Raw genomic sequence first — 15,827 nt, 5'->3', positions numbered from 1 at the left:
TCTGTGTTCTTTCAGTCCTAACACAGAAAGTGGCACTGTTTAATAATGGATTCAACTCAGTCATACGACCATACTGTTCAAGTGAGCATTGCGCAGGTGATGGCACAGCAAAGGAAGCTGAGAGAGGCACAAGATCCGAGCACTTAGAAACACAGGCAGACGCAGCAGCAGTCACCAATGACATGTGGCTCAGAGATGATGAAATGGTCGTAATTTGATCTCGCCAGCAACGGCAGGTTGCAAAAACACTGCACAGCAGGCCAACTTTCCAATTGAAGTCGAAAAATTGGGGACCACTACTGTCGTGCCCCAACTGTTTTAAGAAACGCTGTCAGGACGACTGCTCAGCTCGGTAGAACTTTTAACACGCTTGCAACTGAGAGGGGTGTACAGCCTCTGCCTGCAGAGCAAAGCCCCTCTTCCCAGCAAAGCAGACCCACGGATGTTAACAAGATTGAAGAAAGGCTAAGCTTTCTATCGACCTTACAATTAAGGACAAAACAATCTGGCTTCCCTCACACCAGCCCTGTCAGAAAGTTCTAGTGGTAAATATTCCCCGAGGCCTCTCTAAATTTCAGACTGGGGTTTGGCACCACCAGCGCACCTGTGATCTTCCGGCATTTTTTGGAGCAGCCAGATCAGGATGTGCAAGTGCGACATTGTCACAACCGGACACACGCCGGAAGGACATTTAACGAATGTGAGACTGTGTTTCAGGTCCTGCAGGAAAGTGGGTTCAAGAGCAACTTAGAGAAGTGCAGTTTTTTCAAACCACAAATCGAATACTCGGGCCACATTAACTCTGCTGCACGAATTTGACCGACCGACAAACAGATATAATCGACAGCCGTGCTGACCGGGCCGACAGCTGTGAAGCAGTTACAGTCCTCCTTAGGGACAGTATCGTACTACCGAAAGTTCCAGGGAGCTCCAGCAGACACCACACATTGGTTGTGTAAAACAGGTAATCCTTTCACGTGGACTGGTCAATGTGGACGTGTATTCTGCCCAGCAAAACTGGAAATATGGTCCGTGTCAGGTACATCTTCGTATACGACGGTAAAGAGAGGTGGGCTACATAGTGGTGTGGCAACAGTCATCGTAGGAAAACTGGACAGGAGAAGAAACGATTAACGAACAATTAATGTAACAAATTTACTTTAAGCTTATTTTTCCTAACGTACGGAGACTCATTACAAATTATGTAGCAAGAAACGGAGTCCAGCTCGTACAATAGAAAGGACGACAATGTCGGAGCTGCGACTAAGCGGCGTCCGCACAGAGTCCCTTAGTGAAGTGGCTCCGAGTGCGACAGGGCAGAATTGCCGCCACTGGCAACTCCTTTGTGGCACTAGAGGACACACTTAGTCCAGAGCCGCCACAGGAGTGAAGGCTATACAGAAAATCTGGCAACGTGCCGAGAAGTTCATCTCCAGATCACTAGAGCCGCTATAAGAGTCGTGAAGCTATCTAACTGTCCAATTGGAGCCCACACGAATATCCGACAAGCTGTCCGATGGGATCCAACTGTGTCATTCTGTACTGCAATCTGCAGTTTGGTTTCTTTTTATAGTCTTTCTCATTTCATATCTGCATATGCAAATTATATTTTGTTACATCCTGGTTATAATAGGACCGTACACTTAAAATTCTGTAAGATTTACCGCTCAAAAAGAGTCTACAATTAATACTGATTTAAGATATCTGATTTACAGTATTTTAATTATTTATAAATGAAATGTATAATTTTTTTATCGTGAATTAAGCTGTGTGGTTTTGTTTTTGTTTATTTAAATAAGATTGATGTGTGATTAACAGTTGTTACAGTGAATATATTGAACTATTTTTCAGAATATTTCATGAACTGAAATACTCCTATGAATTCCCATGCTTTTCATCTGGATATTAACAACCAGCATTCCTACAGGTTTCCCCACAAAATCTCAAGAGTCGCTTCTGCTGCAGGAAAGTGTTTGCAAGCTGTCGCTTGATGTGGACTGTCATACCGCTTTTGTTTGTGAGGACCATTTCTTTGAAGAAGATTTTATGAATAAAAATTAAGCATGTGCTAAACAGGTGCTAGTTTCCAAAACATTTGACGAGTGTTCATTATGGAGCTGCTAATACCAGAAGTGGATCGGATGAAACCAGTGTTAGTAAATTACCGAGCACTAGTTGCGCTGAGCCGTGTAACTCTCTGATGATACACTGTGTAAATTTTTTGTTCCCTCTCAAAATGAACCTACAGATGGTCAGTATGCATGCTTAGCTGAAACATCTTTTAATGAGAAAAGTGGAGTTTTGAGTAATGGAAGTTTCAAAAGCAGACTTATGTCCCAGAAAATCAAAAATGTACAAGATTCATAGAAATATTTTAACAGGGCTAGAAAAACTTAAAACAAAGCTACATCTTGGAAAAAATGAACTAAAACACTCAATAATTTGTATGGTAGCAATATTTTCTCTTTCACAAAAAAAATTAAATTATGTAGCCAGAGTTTTTGCAAACAGCCAGTTAAGGACCACCCATTGACCAGCAATGTGGATGAGGTATCTGCTCTGTCCTGATACGAGAGAAGCCCTCGCCTGTCAGTTCATCGTTGCCTACCGTCTGTGAGGCATCTGTTGTCTATTGTACCTTTCGAGCCCACGACTGAATCCTGCAGTGATGAATGTAATAAATGCAATTTGCAACAGTGTCAAATGTTGTGCTTTGCTGTTTGCTGAAATGTCTTTGGAGAGACATGCATTGTTACTCCTAGTCAGGGGCATACATGAAAGTTGGAAGCAGGTTATAGCATATTACATCACTCAGAACTCAGTTTCGAGGACTACTACAGTTCTCATTACCTATTTTATAAGGCAACTGCAAGAAATATGGCTAAAGATAGTTCGTACAGTCTGGTACCAGGCTACAACTGACCAGAGAGCACATAAGGAACTCTACAGAGCGAAATTAGTTAGTGATGAAGCTACCGCTGTGATTTATGTCATTCACACTTACTAAAGAGGAATGGTCTACTACGAAATAAAATACAATTTGGGTTTTTAAAAAAAGAGGCCATTTATGAATTTATTCAGAGGACTTTTCTCCTGGATCAGCAGATGATGTTGAAGACTTTGCCAAAATTGCAGAGGAGTCATTTTGACTTTAAGGTTTTTTTTTTTTTTTTTTTTTTTTTTACGAAGTGGTTGCAGCCCAGCTTAGTCACACAGTTGCTGCCGTTATTGAGACCTATGGAACATTTAATATTTTACCTGCAGAGGCAATATATACCGCAGAATTTGTTGAAAAGATAGACTGCCTATGCAATTCACTAAACAGCTTCCATTGTTATCCACAAGATGGCAAGTCTTCCAAGTGTGCCCTGGAACTGAAAAGTTGAAAAGTGCTGAAGCTAGGAACAAGGAGAGACAAGACAACAATGTTCAGTTTTGTAAGTGGATGGCAAATTAAAACAAGATTACTGATATTCATTTGAAACAGTTTTTAAAAAATTGGCTTCAATTTTTTAAGCATGACAGCCTTCAATTGAGATCCACTGGAAAATGTTTTTTGTTGTGCGAGGCAACATGGTGTCTCAAACACCTACCCACCCAGCTTTCAGTTCAAAGCAACACTGAAAACAGTTAAAATCAACAACATGCCCCTACCTACAAATTCATTAGGTGACTGTAAGGATGTATGCCATTAAGCGATTTAAGGCAATTTCTGGTATCACGTAATGAGAGCTTTCTTGACTCCACTAAAGACTATTGCATAGCTGACAAAAATGTTTTGTATAGTGTCCTTGCTGATGGTGGTGGCGGTGGCAGTGGTGGCGGTGGTGAAGAGGCTGATGTAAGGAATGCCAGAGAAGCACTTGCATATGTAGCTGGTTACATACTGCAAAACACGAGTTAAAAACCTGGAACCGACTCTGATGACTGTGAGACGACTCTGCTTTCGCCAACACTCACAGAGTATCATACAGTTGCAAGTTTCAGGGAATTTGGTACCTTAAACAAACAATTACTGTATGCAAGTGACAGCCTAAAGCATTTTTAACTAACATTGACAGACAATTGTATGCATTTTTACATAAATATGGGCAACAGGAAAAATTGGAAGATAAATTCCATTCACTGTTTAGATTTCTAGAAGGGACAACATTTTGTAAAGCCTACTTTCCTGAGAAATATATGTTATGAAAATGTGTACCATTTTTGATTTACAAGTATGTCAGAGATTGAAAACACACCATCTGTAAGCAAAAAAAGTTTAAAGCTGTGATAAATTTTACTGTGTGCTAAAAAAAACTGGCAGTTCATTTTTGTTTTCAGTTAATTGCTTTTACCCCCATGTCCTATATGTGACACTTTTCTCTTAATTTTGATGTTGTGTCTGATTTTGTGTTGAAGCATTTACACTACTTTCAGGATGTAGGAACATTTTAAAGGAAGTCTTAGGTTAATAATGCAAGTTTCTTGAAGTAGTCCTACAGTTGTGACAAATTTTAGATAAAAAGTAGGCCTACGTAATTCATCTGCTTGTGCTGTTGACATAGAAGCTAAGCATGGAAGAGATGGAACCATTTCTCTGTGGTGGTGCAGTAATTCTGATCATCGAAATGAAAGTTGTGAAGGTCAGCTGGAAAAATTACGTACTAACAGGTTGCGAGATGTAAAAATTAGCTATTTATGCTACAGTTACTGCTATAAAGGTATGGTAGAGGATATTTTTTACTCTTGGTAAGAAAAGCTCAATAAGACAGTTTCACAAACTGTTAACAGAAGCCATGTGGGAGACACAATATGCCAAGTACAGTAATTTGTTTGTCTGCAGGTAGGCCTACTTTTCAACACACTCATTCTCTGGTTACATAGGCACGTGGAAAACACTGAAAGCTGTATTATATAAGTTGTTTGATGCCTTTAAAGATCCAACTGACTTCAAGATGGCATAGTTTCTGTTGCATAGAGTAGCAAAGGAGGCAAAATAACTATTTCCTTCAACAGTTACAAAATACTTAGCTTACATACTTTGGTATGGCAGAAAGGTCACAACCGTGTTCAGCGGATACCCTGATGTCACAACTGACAACAGCGCGAAATCAGCTGAGTGGCTGCGCAAAGCCACCCAAAGAACTGCACCAACTTTCGTGTTTAATGAAACACCATTAGTAACGGTGGCAAAAGATTTGTTCCTGTCAAAAAAAAACAGCACCCGATTTCTTTGCTGACTGCACAACTTAAGGGTACGCACTTCAATATGAAGCGAGCAGCTTCTGAACTCGACATTGCTCGGCACTGTGTAGTAGTTTGAAAGACACTGACCTTTTTGCAATTCTGACCTCTTCATCCAAATAGTCCCCAACATTTTTCTACTGCTGTCATACAAAGACAGACAAGGCGACATAATCTACTGCCCCATAAATTTCAAGTTGTCTCGAGTATAGGAAGATGGCAGTCTGTTCTTACACACATTTATAGGCTGCGTTCCGGCTTCGTCATTTTTTGGCAAAGGAAAACATACTCCTCGAGGCACTGGAGACAAAAAACAACCTACAGAAAGCAGCAGAGATACTCAGCAATTCCCGTGCTACTGCCGACGAGACTTACGATACGGGGAAGAAGTTCATAGCAATGCACTGTACTTTGAAAATGAAACAAAGTCACTGACTAACGTACTTCGTTATCAAATCTTCTAATAAATAACTGTTGAAGACAACATTCGACCTCACCTCTTCGCCTCCTACACGAGCAACTGCTCGACAGCACTCTCTGAGAATGTGCTTGCAGGTGGAAGTTTCGAAAAACTGACCCACTAGATTCACTGCAATGGGATCGGAAGGCTTCAAAGTTTGGCCTCTTGCCTAGTCCCACCAACTAAAGAAGCAGCACCTGCAAGACAATTTACTGCACACGTGGCTTGGTGTGCCGTGGAGATTGTTCCTGCGGGAAAAAACAGCAAGAAGTGTTTTACCCTTTATATACTCTGCAAAGACCACCCGTACTCTGACGTTGCAACTGATATCCTTATTATTGGCGTTAATGACTGTGACACGGGTAATGAATCTTGGAGGAAGGGAGAAGAGATCCCACTGAGGATATTAATACAGAAGAAACGGTAGAATTCGGATTAATGTTATTTGGTCCCTCTCCCTCCAAGTGTCATAGAGAAGTAACAGTTTAAAAAAAGGAACAGTTGTATTTAGCTAAATGTTAACATTTTACACTAAGTTTGTGCTATTCTGATGCAATTTTACATAATCCTATGAAACTCTGTTTATTGTTAACTGAACTAAGTTTCTTTATTCATAATCTAACAAGAATAAACGTAATTTATTTCTTGTCATTTACACCCATGTAAACAAATTTTTGGTCCTATATTCAGGTTGTTTTAAAATCCTTTCCACAAGCCCCTAGAGGCTGTAAAGAGGACTTTATCGAGGACTTCATCTACCAAGTCCTACATAGGAACCCACTTCTGGAAAGTTCATCCGACGACACTACAGAGCGTCAAAATAATAGGTGCTTGTGCCTGTAAATTTGTGTGTACACAGGGTGGTTCTACAATGATGTTACAGACTTTCAAGGATGATGGAGAAGGATAAATGTATCAATTTGAGGTAAGGGTCCCTGTGCTGGAAACAAATGAGTTGAAAGTTGTAACTGAAAACCGTTATGACACCTCTGACAGTGGAGAATACATGTACTACTACTGTTGTTGCTAAGATTGTAGGTAGGAACTTTCAGAGGTGATAGTATGGACCAAAACAAGGTTAAAAAAGTCCAGTAAACATGGGCCCTAAAATGCATACCTTAAGAGCCATGAGCACTTGTTCAATACAGGAGATGTCTTTGACAGTAATGAAAATGAACAAGTTCCCATAGCTCTTAAGATATCCTTTTTAGAGCCCACGTTTATTGGACATTTTTAACCTTGTTTTGGTCCATACTACCACCTCTGAAAATTGCATACCCTACATTCTCAGCAACAAAACTGCTGTATATAAGTGCATGTAGAGGATCACTGTACATCAGTTTTGGCTCACAAGATGAAGTAGATAAAGCAATAAAAGGACTAAAAAATTCCAACTCTGCAGGCACTGACTGCATACCTGCAACAATATTAAAGAAGAGTGCATCAAACCTAATTGAAATACTCACACATTTATGTGACTGCTCACTTCAGGCAAGCACTTCCCCTGATTTATCGAAAACATCAAAAATTATTCCTGTATATAAAAAAGACGATAAAGATAATGTAAATAACTACAGACCTACCACAATTTCCTCCTGCATCTCTAAAGTATTAGAGGAGTTATGTATGACAAACTTATGAAACTTGTAAATAAGAACAGTATCCTATGTAATCAACAACACAGATTCTGAAATAAGAAGTCAACGACAACTGCAATTTACGAGTGCATCAATTCCGTCCTAAACCTGATGGACAAAAAACAGGAATCAATAGGAGTATTTACTGACTTGTCAAAATCTTTTGACATGGTGGCTCATAAAATTTTGCTATCAAAGCTTGAAAGATACAGTATTCTAGGTCTGTCCGACAAATGGATCAGTTCCTTCCTTAATAATCGTAAGCAGACAGTGTGCATCAAGCACACAAATATTGGACTAAAAACTGTATCTGAACACTTATCTAACTATAAACAAATTAAATGTGGTGTACCCCAAGGAGCAGCAATGGGGCCCTTTCTGTTCCTTCTGTACATAAATGATCTAAACTTAAATGTTGAAGCACATAAAACAATCATATTTGCAGATGACACCGCAATACTACTAAAAGGAGACAGCAATGAACAGCTACAGCAGTCAGTAAATGCAGTCAGTAAATGCAGTCATGAAACAACTTAGCAGCTGGGCACAGAATAATCAGCTTGTAATAAACAGCAAAAATGCCATTGCACTAAAATTCCACAATGTTCTTGTCAAGGATATGTTTATCCCATTCGTCTCTATCAATGACGAACCAGTTAGTAACAGTACTGAAACCAAATTCTCAACACTTTGGCTGCAGAGCAACGTCAGATGGAATAAGCATATTGAATATCTCAATTCAGAACTGAGCAAAACATGTTACCTTCTTTGCTCATTAAAATCATGCTGTAGTGAGAAAACAGTAATGAATGCGTATCATACCTACTTTCATTCTCATCTTAGATATGGGGTCACCTTCTGGGTAAACACTGAAATATCTAATAGCACATTTAAACTGCAAGAAGAGCTATTACAATCTTGTTTCAGTATAAGCCTAGAGAATCTCTTGAACCTCTGTTTAAGAAATGTGGTATTCCTCTGTTTCCATGTGTACACATTATGTAATCCCTTTTATTCTTTGAAATAAATGTAATAGGTAAGGACTGCAGTCTGCAAAAAAACTGTGATACACGTGATCACTTACCAGACAAAACAGAAACTTACATATAACTCAAGTCAGCACAGCTCTGTGCCGAAAAGGTACTTTTCACAGGGGAATTAAGCTTTATAACAAACTTCCTGAAAATGTAAAAGCTATTACTGAGATCAATACCTTTGCAAAATCTCTAGTCATATTTACAGCACCACTGTTTTTACTCCATTGAAGAATATTTAAATTTATGAAGTGTGCTATATAAATACTTATGCATAAAGTGTGTTATTGTAACCTTAAATAAGCATGCCTAGAAATGACTTTCAGCTGTATATTTATAACTTGAATTGTCCAATGTCTTATGCATAAGCTACTTTGTAGACAACAGGACCAATAAATACAACAACCACAACAAGAACAACAACAACAGTGCCGGTACATGTATTCAACTGTCAGGGCTATAAGAATGATTATCATTTGTACTTTTAACTCATTCCGTTTCAAAACCATATTTACCACAAATTGATGCATCATCCTAGACAGTTTGCATCATCATCATCATCTCAGAATCATCCTCTATATACATACAGGCACCAGCAATTATAATTTTGACGGTCTACAGCATCATCGGATGATGTTTCTGGGCATTGGTCCCTAGGTACAACTTTAACTACTAAGCCCACTTTACAACCTCTAGAAGTGTACAACATGAATTATGAAACACCCTGTCTAATACAATATATTACTATTATTATTATTATTATTATTATTATTATTATTCTGTTTCCATAGTTTCAAAACTATTATTTCGATTACATGTGGGTTAGGTATTAAGTATCAGTAAGAGCAATAAAAGAGTGAATGCTGTGAATTTTCATAGAATGAAAAGTAGAAAATTGATGCTGGTTGCTAACCATGTGATTCACTTGTAATTGTATAATGGTGATATTTACGACCTGCTAGGATTTTTGGCCACTTACTTTGACTTTCTGAAAACACAATTTGACATTCTACAATCATTCTTCTATCAAATTTTTGCATCAAATTAGTCAATTCTTACGATAGAGTGAATTTTATAGCAACAACACATGGTTTTCGAAAAGTGTAAAGGTCTTCTGTTTTCTGATGTAATTTTTCTATAGGAAAATTTAATCAAATAGCAAAGTTTTGTGCTCCATTGGTGTAGAATTTAATACTCTACACTTTTTGTAACTTCAGAATTTTCAATTAAATGCTTGGTTTTCGTGGCAGAACCAGAAAAGGCACAATATTTTGATGTGTTTTATTTATTTATTTTTAATCACAGCTGATGCTCCACCCACAAATCGGGGAAAACTCAGATCATTCACATTTGACCTACACTTGAGTATTGCTCATCAGTGTGGGATCCGTACCAGGTCGGGTTGACAGAGGAGATAGAGAAGATCCAAAGAAGAGCGGCGCGTTTCGTCACAGGGTTATTTGGTAAGCGTGATAGCGTTACGGAGATGTTAAGCAAACTTGAGTGGCAGACTCTGCAAGAGAGGCGCTCTGCATCGCGGTGTAGCTTGCTGTCCAGGTTTTGAGAGGGTGCGTTTCTGGATTCCAGAATTCCACTAATTTTTTGAAAGCTGAACTCTAATTTTCTTGGCTTAATATTTCAATGTTTATGAAATCATTTCTCATGAACTGTGTGCCAAACGTGCAGGTACATTCTGTGGTATATGTGGGTACTGTTTGCAAACTGTGTTTTGAATAGAGTTACTAGTAAAGAAGTAATAAATTAAAATGTCACAACCGATGTTGCCATTTTACTGCAAAAACAGCAAAAATTTAGTAAGTGATGAATTTTTGTCAGTTTTGTCTGGGGTGTCAGTGACAAAAAGTTTCAAAAAGCTTTGAGATTATATTTAAGGTATGCTAGAAGTTATTACATACTACCATCCTTAAATACTCCGTGAATAAAATCTGGGTACTCGTGTGCCAGAAGTTATGCTGATCCGAGTCACTGACACACTAAACAAAATGATGAAAGGAAGAAAGTTATTGCTTACCAAATTCTTGCTACCTGAGAAGTAAAAAGAGGAACATCGGGCAAGATGTTTTAATTTATTACTTCCGTATTACTTATTCTAATCACAACACAGTTTGCAAACAGTCTCTATCTTTATCATTGCACAACATGTAGTTCAGAAACTATGACTTTATAAACACTGAAGTGATGAAAACTAGCTTTTACTTCAAATGGATTGCAAATTACTCTGATTATATTCATTCAGCGTTTCATAATGGCAGCACTTAGCAACTACCAACAAACTTTAACCCTCGCAATACAAGGTGGGGGAGGTGGGGGGGAGTGAGTGTACTTTATGCTTACTTTTTGAAAGATTTGCAATCTAATCAGTAACTTTATATTTTAAAATTTTAGCACAATATTTGTCATTTTTAATGAATTATTCTACCAGATTCCACATATGCTTTAAAATTTTGTGTTAAACTTAACCCACAAATTTAAATCTCGGTAGCAGATGTCACTTTGCCCAATGTTATATTCAATATTTTGCGATTCAGGACCTTACTTACACATCAATATCTTTTTGTAATGCATGTTGAGAGTAAAAGTCAGCAACAATGAATGAACTATGCATTTTTTTAATTTTTTTTGTGGTGGTCATGAAGTTGGTAGTACACATTATTAAAGTGCGTTGGTATTGCTAAGAGTGTGCTAAAGGTATTTATCTGGTTCCAGACCCTACTTACACATCAGTAGCTCTTTAAAAAGTTAATGGAATTCAACAGAAATTTATGATTTTTCCCCCCTTCTTCTCGGGTGGACATAAAGTAACCCCTGGTAATGTGCATTATAGAAAGTGCTTCAGTATTACTAGGGAGAAGGATAATGGTGACACGGACAATAACATGATGGTGGATATTGTAAATAAATAGTTTTACAGTTAAAGCTGACCACGAAATCCTTTAAAAATTTTTACACAATTATGAACCCCAACAATGAGGACTTAATTATTGGACTCCACAGACCTAGAACTGTGGGCAAACACAAGACCAAAATGTAAGTGTACCTAAGGAAGTTGGAGATTTGAGAGACAACTAAGTGGGGGGCTGCCTATTTTTTCTGAAATAATAAATACACGCAAGACTTCTGCACCCTCATCAGCTATAGTGGGCACAGAATACCGCGGTCAGTAGATGCGCAGTGAGCAAGGCACGAGTGGGGAGAGCGGCAATAGGAGAGTTAACCACAAGTGCCGAAGGGAAAATGCTGAGCGCTGGAGGGGGAGCGCCATTCTAAACTAAAATCTGCACTCACACTTTTTCTAAATATTAAGTGAAGCCCCTCCACACCCACACTTGCATGGTGACCATTCAAAAACCTCTATCAACCTCTCCCTTGGTTAGTATCTAAAAAGAATTCTGCTGAGAATGCAGCAATTTATTTTTGCCTGGCTGGTTACCCATTTGTAACTTTCAGAGGAGCATCATGAGGCAAATTTTAAGTAAAACCTACACAATTCTCTGATTGCCGTGTTCTAACTTGCTTCTTTGCCAAAACACACACAATGTCATCTCCGTAACATGTTGCGCAGGCGCAACTGTGAGAGAATTCTGGACCAGTGGTTTATTGAGTTCATTAAGTGATGAAATGAGGAAAAGGAAGGTCAGTAGCCTATGAAAAGGCACATCTTCAGTACAAAGTAGATGTGTAATGTCTTCACTCATGTTGTTCCAAACCCATAGCATTTTTCATTTCTGAAGCTTTTGATGGCCCTTAAAAATTGCATTCTTTCAGCCAAGAAGTCTGTAGTTAGTCAAATAACACGGTAGATAATGAAGTTTTGCATATTAAGCATATCACAAAATACTCTCCTCTTTGCGTGCTACTATTTGCCAAAATCTCATTTCGATATCTCGAACAGTTTATGAAAATATGAGGAATGTTGCGGACATTTCACTCTGCTGCTGTGTGATCACAAATGAGTGTGCTACATCTCGAGGTTCGTGACAGACAGATACCTCCACCCAAGTCTAAAGAAAAATTCAATATGTTATCTAAATTTCATATGCAGCAACACATTATGTAATATGCACTAAATGCAAAATCATAACGACACCTATTTTTTCATTGTAAACTTTTTAAAATTTTGCACAGTATCTTACTTCCACTTAAATATCACAATAACTATAACCATTAACGAAACTAAGGGCACATAATCACGAAACTGATATACAGAGTTTCAGAAGCAATGGTCAGTATTCAAGAATATGACGGGAATAATCATTCGAAACAAAAAAGTCAAGTAAACAAGGGGGCTAAAATGCATACCTTAAGAGCTATGAGGAATTCTTGATCTTCGATACTGTGAAACAAATCTCTTCTACTGCAAGCTCTTAGCTTTCCATATTTTGGGAAGCGATAGTATGGGCTAAAACAAGAAAAAAAAGTCCAGTAAACATGTGCCCTAAAATGCATAACTTAAGAGCTATGAGCACTTTTTTATCTTCGCTATTTTGAAACATAACCCTTCTAATGAACAAGTGCTCACAACTTTTAAGGTATGCATTTTTGAGCACATGTTTACTGAACATGTTTTTATTGTTTTGATCCATACTACCACTTCCCAAAGTATGGGAAGCAAAGAGCTTGCAGTAGAAGAGATTTATTTCACAATATTGAAAACCAAGAATACCTCATAGCTCTTAAGGTATGCATTTTAGCCCCCATGTTTACTTGACTTTTTTGTTTCAAATGATCATTCCTGTTATATCCCTGAATATTGACAACCACTTCTGAAACATCCTGTATAAAGCAATAAGTAACGCAAAAATGAAATTTTTTTACCAAATAGTTTTTGTAAAATCATTTGAGAAAGATTGCAGAGCACGCGCCTCAATTCTGACATCGCCGACTGGTCGAAAGGTAGCAAACACTGATGGCCGCACCTTCCAAACAAACAAATGAACTCGCCCAGCACTAGCAATGAAACACTTTCACCACACATCGCCCACTGTATCCTTCACAGACTCTTACTACGTTTCGTGTGAGTACGATTCGGGAAGAAGCAACAGAAACAGTGGGACTCACCGGCAGCAGGCGATGATGCCACCAAACACGGTGATGGCAGTGAGGACGTGCTCCACAGTCAGGACATCCTCGTCGTAGATTGTGAGGATCAGCAGCACGGCCAGGAAGGCGCCCGTCATGAAGGAGACATTCCTAAGGGCAAAAACACCGACAATGACAGTAAATTTAACGGGGCTCCATGTCAGGAGAGCCAAAGGCGAGGAGACTATAAAGTTCGATTTAAATTACTTAGCACCTGACGGTTAAGGCCCAAAGGCGGAACTTGACAGCAAAAAGTACTGTGTGGATACAGTTTGCAAAACGCCAAATTTTGCACAGTGACAGAAAATCATTTTAACAGTTTGACTGCTAACCCCATTAATTTGTGGGTACAGAAATTTCAGCAGACAGCTGAGGTCATCAGTCCCCTAAACTTAGAACTATTTAAACCTATCGACATCACACACATCCGTGCCCGAGGAACGATTCGAACCTGCGACTGTAGCAGCAGCACGGTTCCAAACTGAAGTGCCTAGAACCGCTCGGCCACCGTGGCTGGCTGCGTTGAATGTCGACATTTCTGTCGTAGCCCCAAATATTTAAATGACCAAGAGAGATAAGTCACAAGAAGAAAACAGCGTGTCCAAATAAAAATGGAAAAACTTGAGAAACAAGTTTTACATAAGCAACGTCTTCAAAACTTTGTAAAATGTATAATGTTGGTACACTTGCCGCAGAACTTTAAGATAGTGACATGTGCATCCAATGCGGTGTGGTTGCAAAACCTAAAAACTGCTATCTCGACAGCCACTTATAACGTGCAGGCCTGCGTGCATTCTATGATATGCTTGCTACACTGTCAGCACGATAACTGATGACGTGGCATCTAGAGGCCTTTCTTTTCCTAAATGTGTAAGTGACTGATGGTGCAGCATCTCATTTTAAATACCGCTTTCAACTTTATGAGCTTGGAACACACTGTACAAAAATTAAGACAAAAAACTGATGTTTTCAGCAACAGGGCATGGAAAAAGTGCATGTGATCGGATAGGAGGTCTTTGTAAACAACTTGCAACAAGATTTAATCTCCAGCATGAAGCTGTTGATACTTTAGGAGGTGCTATTGGATTTGCACAAACCATATCAAAATTACTACAAAACACGAAAATCTTACTTCCAAATGAAAATACGAGAGCTGTCCAGAAAGTAAGTTACGATTGATCGCGAAATGAAAATCACAGTGAAAATCAGAAATGTTTCATTTGTAACAGTTAGCTACACCTTTCAGCTACTTCTCTACGTAGTCGCCATTCTGACTCAGACATTCGTCGTAGCGTTGTACCAACTTTCCAATAACCTCATCATAGAAGGCATACACCAGTGCTTTCCGCCAATTCTCTACGCTGGCCTAAAGCTCGTTGTCCGTGCCAAAATGTTGTCTTCATAGCCAGCGGTTCGTTTGAGCAGAGATGAAACTCAGTGGGAGACAATTACGGGCTGTATTGAGGGTAACCAAACATTTCCAATTGAAACGATGCAGGAACATCTTCATTGCCCCTGGAGAATGAGGCTGAGAATTGTCTTGAAGAAGAAACCGCACGACAGTTATGTAATGTTGGTTGCATAGCTTCAGGGGAAAATTCTCACCAGGCCCTCGTACTTGGTGGGAGACACTATTTTCTATAACATCTTTACGCGCTCACTAAGAGCTCAGGAATGAAAAGAGTGACATAATCCTACCTAGAGTCATACTGCCCAACGCATCTTTGCAAACCTTTATCGGATTTTCATAGTCGTTTCCATTTCGTGACCGATCGTAACTTACTTTCTGGACAGCCCTCGTACATTAGGGGAATTCCATTTAAAAAAGCGACAACAGTAGTCTGCTATGAAGCCAGTGGTTGGAATTCAGTCAAGTCAGTGCTGGGATCTATCCCGGAGTGGCACATACATTGCAACAACAGTTTTCCACAAAGTGCGGCCTGTTACTGCGTGTGAAAGGTAGGTACCTCAGTATGAGTTAGCAAACATTGTTGTAACTTCCTTCTGTGGCGGATAGGTAGATAATTAGACCCTCTCATGTGGTGCAAGATGTAGCCGTCTCCTTTATGACACCATCATCCGGCAAATTCTTTCAAGCGGCCATCATCAACAGCTCAGTGTGCAGTTCCCATTTCCCAAATACTCCTCTGATTGGATCATCCTTATCCACATGCAATTTCAGCTCAGGAGCAGATGGAAAAAAAAAAAAAAGAAAAAAAAAAAAAAAGAAAATCAAATGAACCCTTTTCAACAGTGCAGTGTTGACTGTTAGGAGTGTAACCAATTTTAATTCATGGAATATGATAAGGAAGTAAAATCATGACACAAGACAATAAAAATTTGTGAATAATATCAGAAACAGAAAAATGT

The 15,827-nt window shown here is 38.9% G+C and overlaps 1 protein-coding gene across 1 annotated transcript in view; it reads right to left on the bottom strand.

Annotated features, from left to right (window-relative positions):
- The window catches only part of LOC124770955 (autophagy-related protein 9A-like), a 155,393-nt gene that overhangs the window by 39,730 nt on the left and 99,836 nt on the right, over positions 1-15,827 (bottom strand). The window contains exon 9 of the mRNA XM_047249254.1: positions 13,437-13,568. Coding sequence (XP_047105210.1) covers positions 13,437-13,568 — 132 coding nt within the window. The remainder of the gene's footprint in view (positions 1-13,436; positions 13,569-15,827) is intronic.

The sequence above is a fragment of the Schistocerca piceifrons genome, unplaced genomic scaffold (assembly GCF_021461385.2).
Source record: "Schistocerca piceifrons isolate TAMUIC-IGC-003096 unplaced genomic scaffold, iqSchPice1.1 HiC_scaffold_847, whole genome shotgun sequence".
Classification (NCBI taxonomy): Eukaryota; Metazoa; Arthropoda; class Insecta; order Orthoptera; family Acrididae; genus Schistocerca; species Schistocerca piceifrons.
This window is presented reverse-complemented; position numbering and strand designations above follow the sequence as displayed.